Genomic DNA, 21,605 nt, shown 5'->3' with positions numbered 1-21,605 from the left:
TTCTTGTTTGTCTGGTTTCATGAATTATACATTTCAGCATTTGTTTGCCAGAATCCCTTTGTCGTAGCTCATCAAAATTGAATAGTTGGACTTTGCGTGGCATGCTGAGGTCTGCCGGCTATATTTGCATTATATAAAGTCTTAAGGTTTTTGGGAAAGTGTAGATATACTCCGAGGCAAAAAAATCTGATTAAATGTGAAGAGAGATGAATTCAAAACTCCCATTCTCGTGGACAAACAGCCATAGGAACTATATGCAATTGGTCATAATGCTCCAAATTCAAACACGAAAGTGACTTTTGGTTTATGGAATGAAATAAAATAGATATTAACAAAGAATATAATATCTTTGTAATAGTCTAAAATCATACTAAACATGAACTATTCAAGTGGTGATACGTAAACTGATCATGGATTTTAGGAAAAAAAGTGAAAATATTAAAAACGGTAAATAAAAAATGTAAAAAAGACTTGAAACTAAAAAATTGAGAAAAACAAAAAATACGTTTATCTCGTCCATTCCATTTTTTTTTAAGTTTTTAGCATTTTTCTGTTTTTCACGTTTCCCTTCTTTTTCATGTTTTCACGTTTTTTTTCGTTTTTCACATTTTTCTTTTTTCTTTTGGTAGGAAAAAGCAAGTAAAGACAAAACAAACACCACAACAAATTAATCCGGGATTAGCTTAGGAAAGCTAACTCCCACAATATCTTCAGAAAGAAAAAATAACAGGAAATCAGGAGGAGAAGAGAAAATAGAGACGCCTAAAGCCCTCTCATGGCCCTCGGCAACATGCCGATCTGCCACCCAATTCTGCTCCCGGAAAACATGACAAAAGTTGATAGAATCGAAAGAGGAGCAAATCCTTCTAATTGCTTTAACTAAATTCTGGCTCCCTAAACACAGATCCCTTTTTATCAGAAATCATCTTGACTGCTTCGAGATTGTCTGACCCCACTAGCAGCCTCCTAATCTCCAGATCCTCTGCCACTCTAAGCTCAGAAAAGATACCCCAGAGCTCAACAATAAAAGAGGAGCCCAAACCCAAATTCTGAGCAAAACCTAACAACCAAGCACCTCCTACATCTCTCAATACACCGCCGGTAGCAATTCTTCCGTCCTCTTTATGCGACCCATCGGTATTCAACTTTACCATCCCTTCACCTGGTCTATCCCAGCCTATCAGATGAACAGTCGTCTTTTGGATAGAACCTGCTAAACTATCAACCTTGAAACTCTCAATTATTGAATTAACTTTTCTGAAGAAGAAAGCCAACAAATTAAGAATGACAACCGCTCCTTCTCCAAATATCTCAACATTCCTCCAATGCCAAATTTGGTGGCAGACCACAGTAAACAGAATTACTCCATGTTCGAGCTCAGCCAACAACTTCTCGTCAACACCCTAAACCAGTCTTGTTCTGAATAGGAAAAGAAGGCAGAAAGACACTGCTCAGGCAGAACTTTCCTCCACACGGCCTTACTTCCAGCACAATCTCTAAGAACATGACAACTGGTTTCCGTATGAGCTTTACATCTACTACAAGCAGTTTTTCACATTTTTCTTGTTATTCATGTTTTTTTTCTCTGTTTTTCCATTTTTCTTATTATTTCTTCTTTTCGATTATTTCGTGTTTTTTTCTTGGTTTTCCCCTTTTTATGTTTTTTTTCACGTTTTCATGTTTTTAACTTTTTTTTTTTTACATTTTAGCACTTTTCATGTTTTCCCATTTTTTCGTTTTTCACTTTTTTCGCATTTTCATGTTTTTTTCGTTTTCCCTCTTTTTCTTGTTTTTTGTCATTTTCGCGTTTTTGTCAAATTTTTCATTTTTTGTGTTTTTCTAGTTTTTCTATTTTTCGTGTTTTCACGTGTATTTTCATTTTCCTTGGTATTTTGTTTTTTTTTACTTTTTTTTTGTTTTATCATTTAATAATAATTGTGGATAATAATTATGAATTATAATAAAAATACAAAGGGTTAGTCGTAATGTAGGTTCATACTTTTTTTTGTAATACTCATTACGTAAATTTATAAAGAAAATTTGAATGACGTATTTATGACTCCATTACGAAAATAATAATATGACTAACCAAACATGATAATGGGCCTCCATTGTAAAACATTTCATTACAACATCCATTAGTGCATATCAAACAGGGGCTTGTTATATTAGGTTAATGCATATATAATGTCATGGTTCAACTTGTCAACTTTTGTTTTTGGCACTCTAAACTTTTAATTGGACCTGTCACACACATTTTTTTAAAATCAATTATACATGTCATACGTAGCCAAAGACCTCAAAAAATTAGGAGCAAAATCCCAAAAAGTATAACTATGCAACGAGAAAGAGGATTTCGCTAAAGTGCCTTCCACCTATTAGCTCGACACTTAATATGAGAAATAAAAAGCCTAGAACAGTCCCAAGAAATATCGCGAAAAATGAATAAAATCAATCCTAGCTTAGAATTATCAATCTCCTTATCTCTAAATGCATCGACCACACACTTGGCATCCGACTCCAGCAACACGTTAAGCAACCTATGTTCGCGGACCTAGCTCATCACCTTCTTAAGACATCAAGCTTCAGTCAAAGTTGGATCAAACACCTCTTCAAAACCTTCATCTAGCACTAACCAATACAATCCCAAAAAGTAAAACTATGCGACGAGAAAAAGGATTTCGCTAAAGTGCTTGCCACCTATTAGCCCGACACTTAATATGAGAAATAAAAAGCCTAGTAAAGTCCCGAGAAATATTGCGAAAAATGGATAAAATCAGTCCTAACTTAGAATTATCAATCTCCCTCACTAAATGCATCGACCACACACTTGGCATCCGACTCCAGCAACATGTTAAGCAACCTATGTTTGCGAACCTAGCTCATCACCTTTTTAAAAGATCAAGCTTCAACCAAATTTGGATTCAAACAAATTTTCAAACCTTTGTCTAGCACCAAACAATGCGACTCAAGGAATCCCTATAAACAACACCAAATCCATCCTTGTGTTATGTGTGTCTATCTTTGCAAGTTGATCTTCAATCACAAAATCTGAGGCATCTTCCACTTTGACAGCATATTCTTCTCACTCGCCCCACAATTTATACTTTCTTCCTCATTCACCACTTGGAATACATGAAGGAAATCACGAGCCTTAATTACATATCTATTGATAGGAATAGAGAATGGTTGCAAAGCTTACCATTTCTTTGTTGCCAGATTGCCCACAACACAAGACAAACACGCTACTTATCTTTCAAAAAGACAATTTGAAAACATAGCATTAATCCACTCCGCTAGGTCTCCCACATGAATAGAGATTTGGTCCATATGCGCATGTTGCCAAAAATCTATAACAAATTGACAATCGATGAATAAGTGACAATTGTGTTCACCGGTGAGACCACAGAAAACACACTCATTAGATATATATTGGCATCCCTCTTAGAAATAAATTCTCCCTATTATGATGGAAATGACAGCAAGCATGCTAGAGGAAATTCTTAATTTTAGGAGGAATTTTAAACCGGCAAAGCTCTGTCTAGTCCTAAACATTATATGTAGCCCTATGACTAATGTACTACTTAATAGTAATTCCATATCCATATCAGTCCGAGTATAGACCATGTCTCCTAATGCCAAATCCAAGCGCCATTCACGTCTAAACAACCAGCCGATATGGAGATAATATTAAGCACATCAAGACCCAAAGGAATATCCTCAAGAAAATCGACATCCACTCTTCACACCCCAAAATCCGAAGTTCACTAATAGTATCAACAGCTCCAATACATCACCTACACCCTTCGACAAGAGTATGTAGGTCTAGAATCCAAAATTCTCATTCAAACTAGGCTTGAGTTGTGACCAAATACAACTATAAAAAACTCCCTTAATGGAAATATTTATCTTTGATGATTCTACTCTCAAGAGCATTATGATAAGATACTAGATTCCACGCATGTTTCCTAAGTAAGGAAAAATGAAAGGAACATAGATGTCTAAAACATAGACCTCCACGTTCCTTCTGAATACACAATCTATCCTATGAAGCCCAATGAATCTGTTTTTACCCGCTCGAGAACCCCAACAAAAGGAATTCCTCATACGTTGGAGGTCCTCACTCAAAGAGACCGGAAGTAGGAAAATACTCATACAATAAGAGGGAGTAGCTTGAGCCACTAATTTCAAAAGAAACTCCTTACCGACTTGAGACATCACCTTACCATCCTAGTTGGAGAGACATTACCAGAGACGATCTCATATGTAACTAAAGACTAAACACTTTCTTATATCAATAAGAGAGGGTAGCCCAAGATATTGGTCAATATTCAATGGAGAATGGACATCAAAGATTTGCTTAATATCACTTTGGAGACCATCCTCAACACTCGTGTTGAAAAAGATACTTGACTCCTGAATATTAACTCCTTGGCTTGATATACTTATAAATACTAAGGAGGGACTTTAACAATTGGTTCTTAGTCCTGCTAGCTTTAAAGAAAGGTAGCTGTTGTCAGCAAAGAGAAGATGTGAGACCTATGGGGTATGCCTACTAACCTTACACATGTTCAATTTCCCTTGTCTTTCAACTTGTTTAATTACAGCAGATAAACCTTCCGCACAAAAAATAAAAGATATAGAGAAAGAGGGTCTCCCTGTTGAAGACCACATTTAGGAATTATCGGGCCCACCTCCTCACTATTGAGCGCCACATGGTAATTAACCGAAGTCACATAAAGCATAATCCACTCAATGAACCTAGAATAGAAGCCCAAACGAACCATCACGACTTGAAGATAGGACCATTTAATTCTATCATAGGCTTTGTTGATATCAATTTTAAAAGCTACACCCTCTACTTACCCTTAATCTTTCGCCTCATAGAATGAATAAGCACAAAAAGAACAACTACATTATCAATTATAGGCTAACCTCGTACAAAAGTTGATTCATCATCTAAAATAATAGCTATACGAATCAATTTAAGTCTATTTGCAAGCACCTTAGTGGACTTGAAGGATATCATACCCTGATATCTGTTCGCAATCCCTCCTATCAAGATGAGACACGTAGCTCACATCGCTCCACAACTCATAACCGTCTTCTATAGCTCGGCATCAGTATAAATAGAGTAAGTTCAACTCAATGTGCACAAGTTCATCCATTTTATTAAGCTTAAATTACAAGTTTTGTTTACTTATTGTGATCATTCTCCAGTCGTTTTATAAAATGACTTAGACATTGATGCGAATTAGCCGGAAAAAAAACCCCTTTTAATATTATTTTTGTGCAATCATAGATTGACAAGTGCACTCACACTATTCAATCACATCAGTAACCATGGCTCCTTCCAAATTAGAATGTAAATAAAATCACATGAATCTTATCATGGCGACAAACAAAGAGATATATTGAGATACTCGTATACTTCAAAAAATCCTAAAACATTTTTATCCAAAAAAAAAATCCTAAAACAAACACATGGGCTATTTTGTTCATACTATTAGGGCTTGATTGGATGAAGGGTAGGGAAGGGTTAATAAAGGAAGGGTAGAGAAGGGTAGGGAAAGGTAGGGAAAGGAAAGGTAAGAAAAGGGAAGTAAGCGTAATTTTTAACCCTTCCAAACCCACCAAATTGGAGGGTTCAAAATTGGATGCAATTTGTTAAAAAGAAACCCTTCAAAATCCCTCCAAACCCTTACCCTCCTAATTTTTTTTGTGTTCTAAACATGGATTTGTAGAACCCCTTACTAACCATTCATTCTCCAAAACAAGGGTTTCTATCAACCCTTACTAACTCTTCTTTTAATAACCCATCTAAACCGTCCATTCAATCAAACCCGTAGTGATTGAATGTATCCGTTCCACAGTTTCCAAAACACTCGGCCTTTCTTTTCTTTCTCTTTTTTTTTTCTTTTTAATTGAAAGTGGCTTTCGTTTTTCTGATCTTAGTCAGTCGGGAAAACCTCAGCTAGCATCGCCGGCCTGAATGAATTTTAGCAGGAAGAGCCATCTGACAGCTTACCTACTGGAGATAGAATCAAAAGTTTGGGTAAAGGAAAGAAGAGCCACCGGCCAGTCGACTGGAGGTACATTCAATTGATCTGACGAAGAAGAAGAAGCCATATGAAATGGATCTCCGATCAAAAGAACAAGAGCCACCGTTTTATCTAGACACCACTCCTCGGCCGATCCACGTCTCCTCTGCACAAAATCTCTCTACCAAGGAAAAGCTATCCGCCTCTCAGCCAAAGAACTTTTAATCTCCATCTATTACAATTTTTTTTTTCGGTCTTGGAAAATATTTTGTTCTAAATACAAGCTCCATGTTTTAAGAAAAATATTTAATAAATACAGGATTAAAGTGCAAAATATCCGTGTTTACATTATAGAGTAATTTTAATTTTAAAGTCTAAAATGATCAATTTTATCCGGTATAAATAGAAGAACAAACTTATAATATTGGAATTGTAATAGGTGATTCTTTGGAAAAAACACTACTACTCTTTCTCAAAATGATAAAATATCTTGACAATAAAAAAAGAGAAGGGTGAAATTTATCGTTTTTCTTTATTTTTGCAAATAAAAAAATTATTCTAACTAAGAGCAATTTTATTTTTAACATGGACAAATTGAATCAATTTAAAAACTAAATAATCAAATTGTTTTTCGGTCATGAATTTTATCATCTACATTTCAGATATGCATAATTTTATCACTTATTTAGTAAGAGATTACAAATATATGATTAGACGTGAAAAAAATTTAAAAAATATTATATTTTATACGAATTGTATAAAAAATTCAAATATTCTACCGAGTTTAAAAATATTATTAATATCCAATTATATGATCACCTGACATGCAATTGGTGCAGAATAAGGAACAAAATATCTGTATTTTATAACAATGTTTGAAATTGATCTAATTTGCCCACGTTAGGAAGTACAATTATACCATTCTAGACATTATGAATATTTCTACACCTTATCTCACAAAATATACGTTAATATTTTTCTAAAAAGAAAAAATACACGTTCATATTGAAATTCTTTTTTCTATAGTTAGAAAAATGCCCATTTTGGTCTACGGATTATATATTGTAAAACAAAATTATATTGGTTAGAAACTTTATTAGAAGCTGTTTTTTTTAAATCAAACCAAAACTTTATTACTCAGAAAGTATAATATCCTCAGTAATTACATCAACGAGCTAATGCGGCAAAAAATTGCTAAAAAAATCGTTAGCATTGGAACAAGCTCGTCTAGCCGTACGGTGGGCTGCCACGTTCGCTAAACGAGGAACAAAAGAGACTGAAAAGTCCTTATTATCAATAAGTAGCTTTCGACAGTCCTGTATGATCAAACCGAATTCTGATAAGTCCTCCTTTCCTGCCTTTGCCCTTTCCACGATAAATTGGGTGTCCGACTCGAATTCAACCCGTTCTTCATGCCTATTCTTCATCCGAATCATGCTGTCACGAAGAGCATTACCTTCAACCATTCGTGGCTCCTGCTGGTACTGTCCGCTTCTGCTGTAACAATAGAGGAACGCCACGATCATTCATCCGTAAGGACAGCACCAATTCCATATCTATCCTCCGCCGGGAAGTTCGCTCCATCCACATTAGAAGCTGTTGAAAATACAATAATTCTATCATGTTCCGGTCAAATGGACTTTATCAATAAAAACAGATAATTGTTTATAAAAAAAAAAAAAATAATTATACATTTTTTTTTTTTCTTTACACCAATCATTTCTCATTTTTTATTAATGTTTGTCACTGCAGACAGTTCCGCAGTCACATGAGAGTATTGTCCCGACCAAAGCATTTACTTACGAAGAGATAGCAGCAGCCACTGATGATTTCTGCCGAGCCAACTCTCTGGGCAGGGGTGCTTTCAGTAAAGTTTATCGGGGTGAAATTTTAAATGCTCAAGTCACAGTTAAAAAGTTCGGTCAAAATCACGAATCTGGATTTTTATCTGAGACTTTGGCCATAAGCCGCACAAACCATCCTAACATTGTCAAGATGATTGGATTCTGCGTTCATGAAACCACCAGAATGCTTGTTTTCGAGTATATTCCCAACAATACTTTGGACTTTCATTTATATGGTCAGCTATTCCCCTCCTAATCTAATTTCTCATCCGATCATATATATTTTAATGGACTCGTTAACCGACTATTATTGCAGGAGGAGAAACACCTAGCATCAATTGGCGAAACCGAATGAAAATCGCCTTGGGCGTTGCAAAAGGACTAGCCTATTTGCATGAAGATTGTGAGTATTCGCTAAAGAATTTTTTACATTGCCCCTGATGATGGGTGCTTGTGGTTGTTTCAGTGATTTTTGGATGCTAAATTTATATTTTGTGTGTTTTTTTGCATAATTAAAGAGCTATACAAAATTTTCGTGGTTACCAGTAGGCGCTTAAACTCCCCGATCCATCTCTGCTTATAGTTAATCAATTAATTAGAAGATTCAATCCTTTATGGATTTTATTTTACTGACATCTTCAGGTGATCCCATCATCATGCATAGGAATATTAAATCCAGCAATGTACTCCTTGATTTTGACTTCGAACCCAAGGTAAAAGTTCTTTGCTATAATTCATCAATGTATGACTATGTTGCACGGAAACAGAAATGGGAATTGAAACGGACACGAAACAAATGCTAATGAAAAAGAGTTTTCCTGCAATGTAGATGTATGGTTGTTATGTTGCTCGATCATCTGCTTTCACTCCATTTCACTTCTTTTCTCCAGCATTATCTTTATCAATCTTCAGCAGCAGCATCATTTTTCAACATTATTCTCCTTTTAGATTGCAGGTTTCGACTTTGCTATAAACGTAAAGCGTTCTCTTTCCCATACTGCAACTCACTCATCGGGAACTGGGTAACTGTGTGTGCTTTTATATATATATATATATATATATAATATGGCTTAATACATTATTCGCTCCCTGAATTTTTCTGTAAAACTTGATTGCCTTTGAAATGTTCAAAGTGTTTCCACTCAATTTGTTTAAAATGTAGTCAATTAATCACTTGGTTGCAAAACAGTAAACTGCACACGAAAATTTTGTTAATGCAACTTGAAAAATTTAAATGAATTGATATGCAAGTGACGCATCGAATTTGTACTGACACTAGGAAAAATGGAAGAAAGAAAGGGTGTTAATTATTATTTCGTTTTTCTACGTGTCAGTACAAGTTGGCCGTGTTGCTTCAGTGTCAATTCCTTTAACTTTTCCAAGTTGTGTGAACACACCTTTTGCGTGCAGTTTATTTCTTTGCAACAAAGTGATTAATTGACTACATTTTAAGCAATTTGAGCGAACTGTCAGCACATTTTAATCAAGTCGTAGGGACTATCGAAATACTTTAGAAGTTCAGAGGCGAATCAAGTTTTTTGGACAAGTTAAGGGTGAGAATGATGCATTTAAGTCTATATATGTACATTATAATTTTCATACATTATCTCTTATGCACATTTTTTTAAAACCTTTGCAGGTATATGTTTCCAGATTACAGTTTGGATAACAAGCATTTAGATAAATCTGATGTATTTTCTTATGGTCTCATACTGTTGGGATTGGTTACTGGAAGCAAACCTTCCTCTTATGTAGGTGAAGCCAAGCGGGTACATACTTGTTCTTTAGGCCCCTCAACTATTAATTGATTACATTGAAGTCCTGGAAGAAGTAACAAAATGATCTTGTTTGTAAAACAGGTAGTGCCATTACTGAAAAAAGTGTTGATAAAGAAGAAGTACGAGGTTATTGCTGATCCCAAATTGGGGAATGAATATGATGAAGAAGAAATGAGTAGAATGATACTTTGTGCTGCATCTTGTATATATAAACAGGAAAAGAGTCGCCCAAAAATGAAGCAGGTAATATCCTAATTTGTATATATATTAGATCCTATCCAAAATATTAGCAAGTCTAATGCAGATTAATGGTTGAATATGGAATAGATAATTGAAGCTCTAGAAGGAGATATATCAATGGAGCTTATATGGCACCATAAAAATGACTGGCATTATCTGGGTCCTTTAGAAGTGGATAGACCAATGGAGGAATTATGGGATGAAGATTAGGATACATATATATATGTGTTTATGTATAGCTTGTTTCAGAATGGAAACAAAATTCAATTAAGTCTTGAATTACACCAAATCGAAGTTTATGTACTCAGCCTATGGAGGGGTTCAATGTTGGTTTGGTTTTATCAAAACTAAAACTGGTTAATCCGAAGTGTTCTATTTGTGGTTCAATGGGGGCCGCGGTATAGTATAAGCAGTATAGATATATTGAAGACTTAGATAAGATTAATATTGACTAATAGAAGAAGAAGATGAATGAACCATCTATAGGGAAAGAAGACTCGGAGGAGAACCCGTAATAATAGAAAATAAACTTCTATTATTACGGGTTCTCCTCCGAGTCTTCTTTCCCTATCAAGGGTCCGTTCATCTTCTTCTTCTATCATTCAATATTAATCTTATCTAATACAGATTAAATACGATCGTGATGATTTTAATCGTAAATCAACAAAGAGTTTCTTTTCTAACTAAACTAGAAGGAGTTAATTCCAAGATATATGTATGAACACCTTGCTCTGAAAGAGAAAAGTGTTTGATTGATTAAAAGTTAAGGTTCATCCTTACAAATATAGGGTTTAAATACTTCTCCTAAAGAAAGATAATGGACACGATTACCCTTACTAGGATTACAATATAAGGAGAACAAAAAGGGTAAAGTAGGCATATGAGATGTGGACAAATAGCACTGAATGGTACAGACTGTAATTAGGACAAGACTGCCATCTTGTCGGCTGGTTTCCTTCATAATGAAGTAAAGTTTAACCCTTGCAGGCGAAGTAATCTCGAGGAACCGGCCTTGGTATTCTTCTAGGGTACGCCTTCAGTGCTCCTCTAGGATACGCCTTCCGTGATACACCTTCAGGTACACGTGTTGCTCACAGTTTCAACAGCAGGAGGGCATTCGACAAGTTGTTCTTGACTGGCGGGTCTCCATAGAATGTTTGCATCATTATCCGAGTCTTCAATATATCTATACTGATTATACTATACGGACCATACATTTTAATTTTATTGCACAAGAATTAAGAAATATATCTAAGTATTAAGCAAGGAAGAACATGTTTGTTATTTTGCAACAATAACCGGTTCTACTACCAAGTCCAGTGATGTAGCTATATGTATAAATTAAAATAGAATAATAATAATAAAATTATAGGAGGATAGAAATAAACTATGAAGCACCGACTCTTCCTGGGGTCGGCGTGGCGGTATCACTCTTCGGACATGGGGACTCGTTGGGTACATAGTTGGCCTCGCACTCGACATGGCAAAAATGTGTCTCGTCGTGTCCATGCCATGTGTAGTTTTTTAAAAAGAAAAAAAAACCAAGAAGGTATTCCTCTCGAGTAAGGAGCCAAGTAGAATTTACCATCTATATACTTAAAAATGACACATTTACATTTATAAATATTTCTAAAAGTTAGTTTCCAAAATGGTTTTACTTAAATAAATATGATTACACAATAAAGTAATTGGACTGAAAAATGACACATTTACCCTCTACATACAAGAAGTAGATTTGTCTTGATTTACAATTGATGAACGAGAAAAGAAGGAAACTCAACTAGGTTGAGGGACGAAGCGACCAAAAGGGAGAGGAATTACTACTAGGAATAATTTGTGTAATTAAACACTTTTAAATCTTATTTATATTTTCTATATATCTTTTTCTTATGTAATATAGAAAATTAATTAATTATATAGAAATTTTATGTATCCCACCACACCCGTATATCGTATTTTTAAAAATGCCGTTTTCCATATCGGTACTTGTGTTCGCATTCAAGATGGTGCTTCATAGGAAATAAATAATAAAGAAACATAAAATAATCCAAACATGAGTAATTTATAGGAAATAAATACCTCTACTACTAATAATGAGATTACAAAAATAATCCAAACATGAGTAATTTAGAAGACATTTGGAATATGGAGATTGTAACTATACACACACAATATAATACTAAACTCTCTATCTCACCCTCTCTATTTTCTCTCTCACTATATTGTAGGAACTTCTTCAGCAAAAGCTTTTTTTTTTTTTTTTTTGTCGGATGAATTATGGCTTCATCGTAGCATGACTTTTACAGCCAATTTCTTGCTTGATTTTCAACTGGTAGTTGCAACAGTGAAATACATTAAGCCCTGTTTAGTTTAGTACGCCGTGATGAACATTGTAATAAGCTTTTTTTCTTAGTGGAAATTGAAAGATGGGTGGTACTGAATCCAAAATCCAGAACGAACAACTCCTCTCTGCCTATAAACATCGCAACCAATTCATGAAAGAAGCTGTCAGCAGCCGCAACGCCTTCGCCGCTGCCCACTCTGCGTACGCCCTGTCATTAAAGAACACCGGCGCTGCTCTGAGCGACTTCTCCCACCGAGGGTTCTCTTATAACCCCACCTCTGTTCCAGCAGCCGCCGCCGTCGCAGCAGTTGCCTCCACTTCTATTAACAGAACAGCTTTAGAGGAAAATCATCAGCAGGCTCCACAGGAGAAGGAGGTGGAGGAGGATAAGATGGGGTTGCCACTTCCAATGCTGGCAATGGCGAAGAAAGGAGTGAAGAAAGGAGATGCAAAAGTGGGAAAGAGAGCTAGAAAACCGGTGACCGTGATCGAGATATTTGCAGATCTTGACGATCATTTCTTGAAGGCTCTTGAGAGTACTTATGAGGTATCCAACATGTTGGAGGCTATAAAAATGCAGTTCAATCAAAGTAATTGTTCATTCTCTTCATGTGATACATTAGATTAGGCTAAATTTTAGTTCAATTTGTTGGTTGATTGATGATTAGTGGTGAATTCTAACACTGCTACTTATGTTGTAGAACCAATTGATCATTTTAACAGGGTAATGCATGTTATTACTTGGAATCGTTCACTTAGAGGAATGCCTAGTGTTGATGATTTCGATGCAGAGGAGAACGAACCTTATGCTGCTGTGTCGGATGAGATGCTAGCCTGGGAGAAAAAGCTTTATGATGAAGTGAAGGTTTGTTTCCATCTTTATTATTGCTGCAAGAACCTTAGTGGCTGATTCACTTATGCATTGCGGCTGATCTAAACTTTATTGCAAGTTTTGTTTCTCAATTTTAACTTGCAGCATTCTATAGCATTGCATTTTACAATCTCCTGCAGATTGGAAAATCTTCTATCAATAAATAACTAGCTTGTTATTTGTAAGCATGATTGGAAGTGGATTTCCTTCTGTCCGTATGAAAAACTTTGAGTTAAACTTCCGATTAGTTGTTCTTCATAGAGGACTAACCTTTAGGAGATTCATAGTGATAAAAGAATCGCTTTTGTTACTTTCTTGAATTGAGATTTGTGACAATATTACCTGCTATATTAATATTTATGTTAGCAAGCTTATGTTTGGAGCCAAAGAACATGAAAAAAGGGATGTCATTTAGCTATCCCAATCCAAGAATTGGCTTAATGATTTTGAAATTTTTTAAATGTAGTTTGTAGATAATGTCTACGTTCATGCTTAAGTTATAGTCATTTTTAACTGCAATGGATTTTAATTGCAATGTCAAGAAATCTGGGTTCCTTGAATGCCATACCTCATATGTAACTTTTGCATTTCAAATTCATATTGAAAGTAAACTGAAGGGACATCAATTGATTCAGTTTATTGGGGATACTTCTTTTTTCCATTGTTGTGTTATTTGTTTCCTATTAATCCCTTCTTTTTTGACTCTAGAAGCTAATGTGACAATTTTCTTTATGTCATGCGTTCCGAAAAAGCTTATATGAGCTTTGGATCTGGATGTTTCTGGATAGGCAGGTGAAATTATGAAATATGAATATCAAAAGAAGGTTGCCTTGCTAAATAAGCAGAAGAAACAGGGTAGTAATAATGAATCAGTGGAGGAATTAAAAGCTTCTGCATGTCAACTGCATACAAGGTACACTGTAGGCATGCAATCGGTGGATTCTATAGTTGCAGAGATAAATCATGTACGTGATGAACGATTATATCCAAAACTTGTTGAACTTGTGGATGGGTAAGTTCCTTCAGAAAAGTGTGTTGAAGTTGCATAGATCTTTGTTGATAAAGGAAGATATTTTGTTGACATTTTATAGATCATGGTATACATATTCTGTATGAAAACAAAAGAGCAATACTTTTGCTCAATGATTGCGATTAGGAAATACCCGAGTTTGTTGAAGAAAAGTTATTGGTGTGAATTGCAGGATGGCTACAATGTGGGAAACCATGCGATATCATCATGAAACTCAATCAAAGATTGCATATGCTCTAAAACCATTGGACATTTTGCAACCCCTGAGGGAAAATAGTGATTATGATCATTATGAACGCACTATTAAGCTATACGCAGTTGTGAATGACTGGCGCACACAATTTTGCAGACTTGTAGATTATCAAAAAGATTATGTAAGGGCACTTTGTAATTGGTTAAAGCTAAGTCTCATCCCTATTGAGAGCAATTTGAAAGAAAAGGTTTCTTCTCCTCTAAGGGTTGTGAATCTACCAATTCAGGAACTTCTTCTTGCTTGGAATGATGATTTGGACAAACTTCCGGATGAGCTTGCTAGAAGCGCAATGAGCAATTTTGCTGCTGTAATGCAGACCATTATGTATCAACAAGAAGAAGAGATGAAGGTGAGAGAAAAATGTGAAGCCATACTGAAGGAGTTTGATCTCAAGAGCAGGCAATATCAAGATTGGTGCATGAAAAATGGAGTGAATGAAGAATTGGTTGCTGACAATACTCTAAAAGCTGCTAAAGAAGCCAGAGAGGCTCTTCTTATTTCATTGGAAGAGGATGAGAAAGCGCGCTGGAAGTCTTGCAAACAGGCAAGGGAGAAATCTTTGGCAAACTTCAAGCGTTGCTTGCCTGAGCTTTTCAGGGCAATGTCTGAATTTGCTCAAGCATGTTCAATAATGTACAGTAATTTAAGATCCATAGCTGGAGAAAACCAATAGTACAGGACAAAATTCACTATAAGTATAGGATTTTCTGGTTTTGTATAGTTTGGTTTTACACCTTATAGAAGCATATTGGGAAAAAAGGATGCTTGATTTTGTGCTATGTATTGCTTGCAATTTTATTCACAATGTAAATGCCAAATCAACCAGAACAACAAAGCAGTTTTCTTGCTCTGCTTTGTGTCGCTTTCTATAAATTTTGGAGGATGTGCTCTGGCCAATCTCTTCACTGCATATGGTAGAAACGAAAGAATTATATCAAATTCTGAATCCGAACTTCTCAAAACAAACAACAGGCTGAAGTAAGTTTACAATGACAGGTAGATGTCTAATTTGTATATATGATGCAGCAAATCTGATTAACTGTGAAGAACATACCATTCTCCTGATCAAATTAATGCTGCCTTTCCTGAAATGCATTAGAAAATCAAAATCAGTCATGTGCTGATGAGCGAGCTTAAATGCTCGAAGTCTAGACAACTTAGCACTTTACAAATGTGTTGGGGAAAATTTTAACACATAATATAACTATTTTTTAAATGCAAATTTATCATTTTAGCAATTTAGTTTTTTTTTTTAAAATATAAGTCTTTCTAGTTTTTCAAGAACTTTTAGTATAGTTTTATGATCCAAATATTAAATTTTCACTCTATATTAATCACGGAGAGAAACAACTATATTAATTTGTATTTCTAGAATGACTGATAAAAGAATGGAGGGAGTACTAGTTACATAGAAGCATGGCAACTTAATGGGCTGTTAATTAGTGGTCAATTTTCAGTTTTTGATCAATGGCTAAATCGTCAAATGGGGGCGGCGGCGGCGGCGAATAGCAAAGAAGCACAACAAATGATTGGTGTAAAAGAAATACAGTACATAAATAATGATTATATTTTTATCACTAAGGTCCAAAAAACAGACATCATAATAGAATTTCAGCGAAATAGGATTGAAGCGCTTATTGGATTGGTAGAATAATGGTGGCTGATAAGCATTTTAATTTAATTTTACATTGTATTGGTTCCACAAATAGAATTTCTCAAAGAAAACGAAGAGAGTTGGTTTTAGTCTGTGGAGATTGAAAGATGGGTGGTACTGAATCCAAAATCCAGGACGAACAACTCGTCTCTACCTGTAAACATCGTTACCAATTCATGAAAGAAGCTCTCAGCACCCGCAACGCCTTCGCCGCTGCCCACTCTGCCTACGCCATGTCACTAAAAAACACCGGCGCTGCTCTGAGCGCTTTCGCCCATCGAGAGTTCCCTTATGACCCCTCTGCTCCGGCAGCCAATGAGCCTATGTTGGTTGTGGAGGAGAATATGGAGTTGCCAGTGCCAATGCCGGCAGTGGTGAAGAAAGGAGGTCGAAAAGTCGGAAGGAGGGTTAGAAAACCATTGACCTTGTTGCAGATATTTCAAGAGCTTAACGATCATTTCTTCAAGGCTTTTGAGAGTACTCGTGAGGTCTCCAAAATGTTGGAGGCTATAAGATTGCAGCTCAATCAAAGTAATTCTTCATTCTCTTCATGTGATATATCTCAGTTCTTATCTGTTCAATTTGTTCTTTGATTGATGATTAGTGGTGAATTCTAACCCTGCTACTTATGTTGTAGAACCAATTAATCGTTTTAAAAGGGTGATGCATGTTATCTCTAGGAATCCTAGTGTTGGTGATTTCGGTGCAGAGGAGAACGAAGTTTATGCTACTGTATCGGATGAGATGCTAGCGTGGGAGAAAAAGCTTTATGAAGTGAAGGTTTTATTAGTTATGTATTATTATTGCTGCATTTTCTTTTAGATTCTTCCTATTGAGCTACAGGAATTTATGGATGTTAATAACTAACTAGCTTGTTATTCGTTGCATAACAAACTAGATTCTTATCTTATAGATTTCCTTCTATCCGTATGAAAAACTTTGAGTTCACTTCCAAGTTCCAACTAATTGTTCTTCATAGAGTAAGAATCTTTAGGAGATCCACAGTGATAGAAGAATTGCTTTTAGTACTTTCTTCAATTGACATTTGTGACAATATTACCTGCTGTATTAATGTTTTAGTTGGCTAAGGTATGCTTGATGCTTCTCTTGTTATATCCGATTATTAGGGTTTGGGGTTGTTCAGGTACCCGTTTAGGTGGTTTCTCTCCCATTTAAGATTTTCGGCGTACATTAATTAGGAACCAAACTCATGATATTAGGAACCAAACTCATGATCCAACCTAAGCGACTAGAGGCCTTTAGCACTCAAGCCAAGCTTGATTGGTGCTGGAATAGCTTCCTGATCTGTGAACTCACTAAGATTTATTGATGCTGTTAGTTCATTAGCTATTACCTTAATATTGGAGCCAAATAACAAGAAACAAAGGGACGTCATTTAGCTATCCCAATCCAATAATTAGCTTTAAGATTTTGAAAATTTTCAATCTAGTTTGTAGGTAATGCCTAAATTCATACTTAAGTTGGTCATTTTCACTGACATGGTTTGAGGAATCTAACTGTAATGCTTCTTTAATTGCAATGTTAAGAAATACGGGTTCCTTGAAATGCCATACCGCATAATGCATGCGTAATCCTTGCATTTCAAATTCATTTTGAAGGTAAACTGAAGGGACTTTATTGCTTCAGTTTATCAGACCTCATTATTTTTTTCTTTATTGTATTCTTTGTCTGCCATTATCTGTTCTTTTATGACTTTTGAATCTAATGTGACCATTTTCTCATTTCATACTTGAGCTTATATGAAGTTTGTATCTTGATGCTTCTGGATAGGCAGGTGAAATTATGAAATATGAATATCAAAAGAAGGTTGCCTTGCTAAATAAGAAGAAGAAACGGGATAGTAGTGATGAATCACTAGAGAAATTAAAAGCTTCCGCAAGTCAACTGCATACAAGGTACACTGTGGACATGCAATCGGTGGATTCAATAGTAGCAGAGATAAATCGTTTACGTGATCAACAATTATATCCAAAACTTGTTGAACTTGTGGATGGGTAAGTTGCTTTACAAGCCACCCCCTTCCTCCTAGGAAGCAAAAAGTGTTGTTGAAGTTGCATAAATCTCTGTCAATGAAAAGCAGAATGGCAGATGTTTTATACATCGGAGGCTTAGAATTTTCCACAAGGAGTTAATACAATAGTTTTATGAGCATACACTCATTGGCTAGACTATACTATATTCTATTCTATCCTTGATTAATATCACATTTGTTTTATGTGAACTTTGGTGTGTCTAAAATAGTGTGTGACATTTCTGCCTTTCAGTTTCATATTTTGGTGCCTTATCCCTTCTGTAATTGTATAAATATCCTTGAATGTTAATGGTAAATTATTCCGCCTAATTATTTCTTACTGAAATATCCAAGTTTGTTGTGAATTGCAGGATGGCTAAAATGTGGGAAACCATACGATATCATCATGAAACTCAAACGAATATTGCATATGCCATGAAACCATTAGACGATTCAGAAAGCCTGAGGGGAAGTACATATTATGATAATCTCACTTTTATGCTTTTTGAATGTGTGCAAGCTTTTTGAATGTGTGCAACAGTGGCACTCAGAGTTTTGCAGAATTGTAGATTGTCAAAAAGATTATGTAAGGGCACTTTGTAATTGGTTAAAGCTAAATCTCATCCCTATTGAGAGCAATTTGAAAGAAACGGTTACTTCTCCTCCTAGGGTTCTGAATCTACCGATTGAGGAACTTCTTCTTGCTTGGAATGAAGATTTGGACAAACTTCCAGATGAGCTTGCAAGAAGTGCAATAAGCCAGTTTGCTGCTGTAATGGAGACCATTTTGTGTCATCAAGGAGAAGAGATGATCATGAGAGGAAAATCTGAAGCCACGCAGAAGGAGTTTAATCTCAAGAGCAGGGAATATCAAGATTGATGCATGAAAAATGGAGTGAGTGAACAGAGAGAGGCTGTTCTTATTTCATTGGAAGATGATGGGAAAGCATACTTGATGCTTAGCGAACAGGCAAGGGAGAAATCTTTGTCAAGCCTCAAACGTTGCTTGCCTGAGCTTTTCAGGGCAATGTCTGAATTTGCTCAAGCATGTTCAATTATGTACAGTAATTTAAGATCCATAGCAGAAGAAAACCAATAGCCACGACAAAATTCACGACAAGTACATGATGTTCTTGTACAGTTTAGTTGTACACCCTATAGAAGCATAAACCTTGGGAAAAAGGATGCTTGTTTTTGTGCAATGTCTGAATCACCCAGAACAACAGAGCAGTTTTCCTGTTCTACTTTGCTTCTCATCGTTTAGATTCAGTGCTGTAGGTTTTGGAATATGTGTTCTTGACAATCTCTTTGCTGCATATGGTTGAAAGGAAAGAATTATATCAAATTCCAAATCCGAACTTCTCAAAACAAACAACAGGCTGAAGTAAGTTTGCAGTGACATATGAATGTGTAATTTGTATATTTGAGACAGGAAATCTGATTGAATGTGGAGAGAGATGAATAAAAACTTGCCTATTTCGTAAAAGAGCTCATTGATGTTGAAAGAAGTTTTAGCCGAAGTTTCTATAAAGAACATCCCATTCTCCTGAGCAACTTGCTGTCCTTCCTGCAATGCTGTAGAAAATCAAAATAAAGAAGAGATGACCTCATGGATTTCCGATAGCAAAATCGGTCGATCCGGTACTAATGAACTTTGTGCTTGGATCAGTTCAATCATATAGCTGAGCTCTTCTGTCAAGCTAAATTTTTATTTACTGATACCAGAACAGAATGTCTTAAAGTAATACCTCATTCTGCACCTCTCTTTCGGAGTTGAGATCACATTTGTTCGCGACCAGCGCCATAACCAAATTAGGATTTCCTACATGGATATTGTATTCTTAGTCATGAAAATGTCTAAGCTTTTGCTACTCATTTACAAGGAATTGATCATCAACTTGTTTTAATGCTTTCCATCACTAATTTTTTCACCTTGCATATGCAGTTCTTGAACCCATTTTTTGGCTCTCCTGAAAGTATCCTGCAATACAACAGAACATCAATTTGATTGTTCCTAAGCTAATCATACAATATGAAAAGAGGAAAACCACAAATTGAAACCTTGCACGAGATGTCATAAGCAATGATTGCGGCGGCTGCACCGCGATAGTACATAGGAGCCAAGCTATGGTATCTCTCTTGTCCTGCTGTATCCCATATATCAAATTTGACAGTTGCTTCAGTTAGAGATAATATCTGTGTGAAAAATGCAGCTCCTACTGTTGGTTCCTGGTGATCGAAAAACTGGCCCTTCACAAATCTCAACACCAAACTTGTTTTTCCTGTTCCCATATCCCCCAAAAGCACCTGCAACATGTTATGTTGTTAACCTATACACCATCATATGTCAAGAAAGAATACCATAAAACAATCCAATGAAAATTAGGATTTAAAAAAAAAGAAGGTTAAGACATACCCACCAGCTTGGCTTGTATGATTCTGTTGCCAGGTCGTGTCATTGTTAAACTCAGAGAGAGAGAGAGAGAGAGATTGATTTGTCTGTATATGGTATCAATACTTATCTTTCTGAAACAAATAATTGGATGATGTCTGGAAAAGACAAATATGTAGATGGAAATAGGAAAGACTGGTAGGTTTCTGGTTTGACTTACTGGTAGCTCATTTTAATTCTAATATTGCCAAATAAGATCAGTTTTAATGATGTAACTTTTACATCTAATATTGCTGGATAAGATATTTTTCCTTTTTAACTTATTGAAAATTTAAACGGGCTGATTTTATCGCCATTCGTCATATTGGATATTCTAAATAAAATTGTCGATGAATTGAAACAGTTTCATGCATTTGAATAAATTGTTTAAAATCGTTTTAGTAACGTAATAAATATTTTAGACAATTTTTTATGATTAACTTGTATTTAGCAGTCTTAAATTTCACATTTTGGCATGTTCCAATAACAAAATAAATATTTTAGACGTAATTGATGTTTGAAAGTTCGACGTGGCAAGTGAATAACTAGTCAAATAACATAAAATCATTATGTTTAAATTTTCTCTTAGGTGAGAGTAAAATTGATCTGTAAAATTACCTCATTTTGTGTGTTAAGGTTAAATCTATATTTCTAAAAAATAAGAGGGGTAAATCTATATCTTATCCCTTAATTTTAGGGATATTTAAATTCAATCTTATGGTTATTAGGGAAGATAGTTTACATGTACAAAGCAGTACAATTTCAAGCCTAATATTTACCTAATTTTTTTTTTCTTGTGAAATTTTATAATCTGACTACCCTCCAACTTTCATTTTCCCAGTCACTCAATAAGACTTGAAAGTGCATATCTTCTATTATTAAAAAAAAAACTCATTTTTCGTTAATGGCTTTTAAAAGTGCAACGCCTGTTAAACGGTAGACTTAATATATATATATATATATATATATATATATATATATATATCAAGCTTCCCTAAAGATCAATTCAATCTAAATTAATCTAACCAAACTTTCTTGCATGTGATTCTATAAGTTCACCCGATATTAGCAATGGCCCCGAAGCTAG

General features: G+C 35.3%; 2 protein-coding genes and 1 pseudogene across 4 annotated transcripts; 2 read left to right on the top strand and 1 right to left on the bottom strand.

The window, feature by feature from the left end:
- The first annotated feature begins 12,133 nt into the window (after window positions 1-12,133).
- LOC136224799 (protein ROLLING AND ERECT LEAF 2-like) lies at window positions 12,134-15,290 on the top strand. 2 transcript variants are annotated; one of them, XM_066013222.1, is made up of 5 exons: window positions 12,134-12,837; window positions 12,949-13,112; window positions 13,907-14,130; window positions 14,321-14,522; window positions 14,628-15,290. In XM_066013222.1, exons 1-5 carry the CDS (start codon window positions 12,330-12,332, stop codon window positions 15,072-15,074), a joined length of 1,545 nt encoding a protein of 514 aa, XP_065869294.1. In that variant the 5' UTR covers window positions 12,134-12,329; the 3' UTR covers window positions 15,075-15,290. The 2 variants fall into 2 exon arrangements, with proteins under 2 accessions (XP_065869294.1, XP_065869293.1); XM_066013221.1 differs by having other exon boundaries at window positions 14,321-15,290.
- Window positions 15,291-15,987: 697 nt separating this feature from the next.
- Window positions 15,988-19,186, top strand: LOC136222354 (protein ROLLING AND ERECT LEAF 2-like; annotated as a pseudogene).
- On the bottom strand, window positions 19,167-20,796 carry LOC136222355 (ras-related protein RABF2b-like). Of its 2 annotated transcripts, none has more exons than XM_066010026.1 (6): window positions 20,508-20,796; window positions 20,149-20,394; window positions 20,020-20,068; window positions 19,836-19,909; window positions 19,561-19,654; window positions 19,167-19,398 (listed from the first exon to the last, which is right to left on the bottom strand). In XM_066010026.1, the coding sequence occupies exons 1-6, from the start codon at window positions 20,544-20,546 to the stop codon at window positions 19,298-19,300; spliced, it is 603 nt and encodes a 200-aa protein (XP_065866098.1). In that variant the 5' UTR covers window positions 20,547-20,796; the 3' UTR covers window positions 19,167-19,297. The 2 variants fall into 2 exon arrangements, with proteins under 2 accessions (XP_065866098.1, XP_065866100.1); XM_066010028.1 differs by having other exon boundaries at window positions 20,504-20,554.
- Between the last annotated feature and the right edge of the window lie 809 nt (window positions 20,797-21,605).

The sequence above is a fragment of the Euphorbia lathyris genome, chromosome 3 (genome assembly GCF_963576675.1).
Source record: "Euphorbia lathyris chromosome 3, ddEupLath1.1, whole genome shotgun sequence".
NCBI classification, from domain to species: Eukaryota; Viridiplantae; Streptophyta; class Magnoliopsida; order Malpighiales; family Euphorbiaceae; genus Euphorbia; species Euphorbia lathyris.
This window is presented reverse-complemented; position numbering and strand designations above follow the sequence as displayed.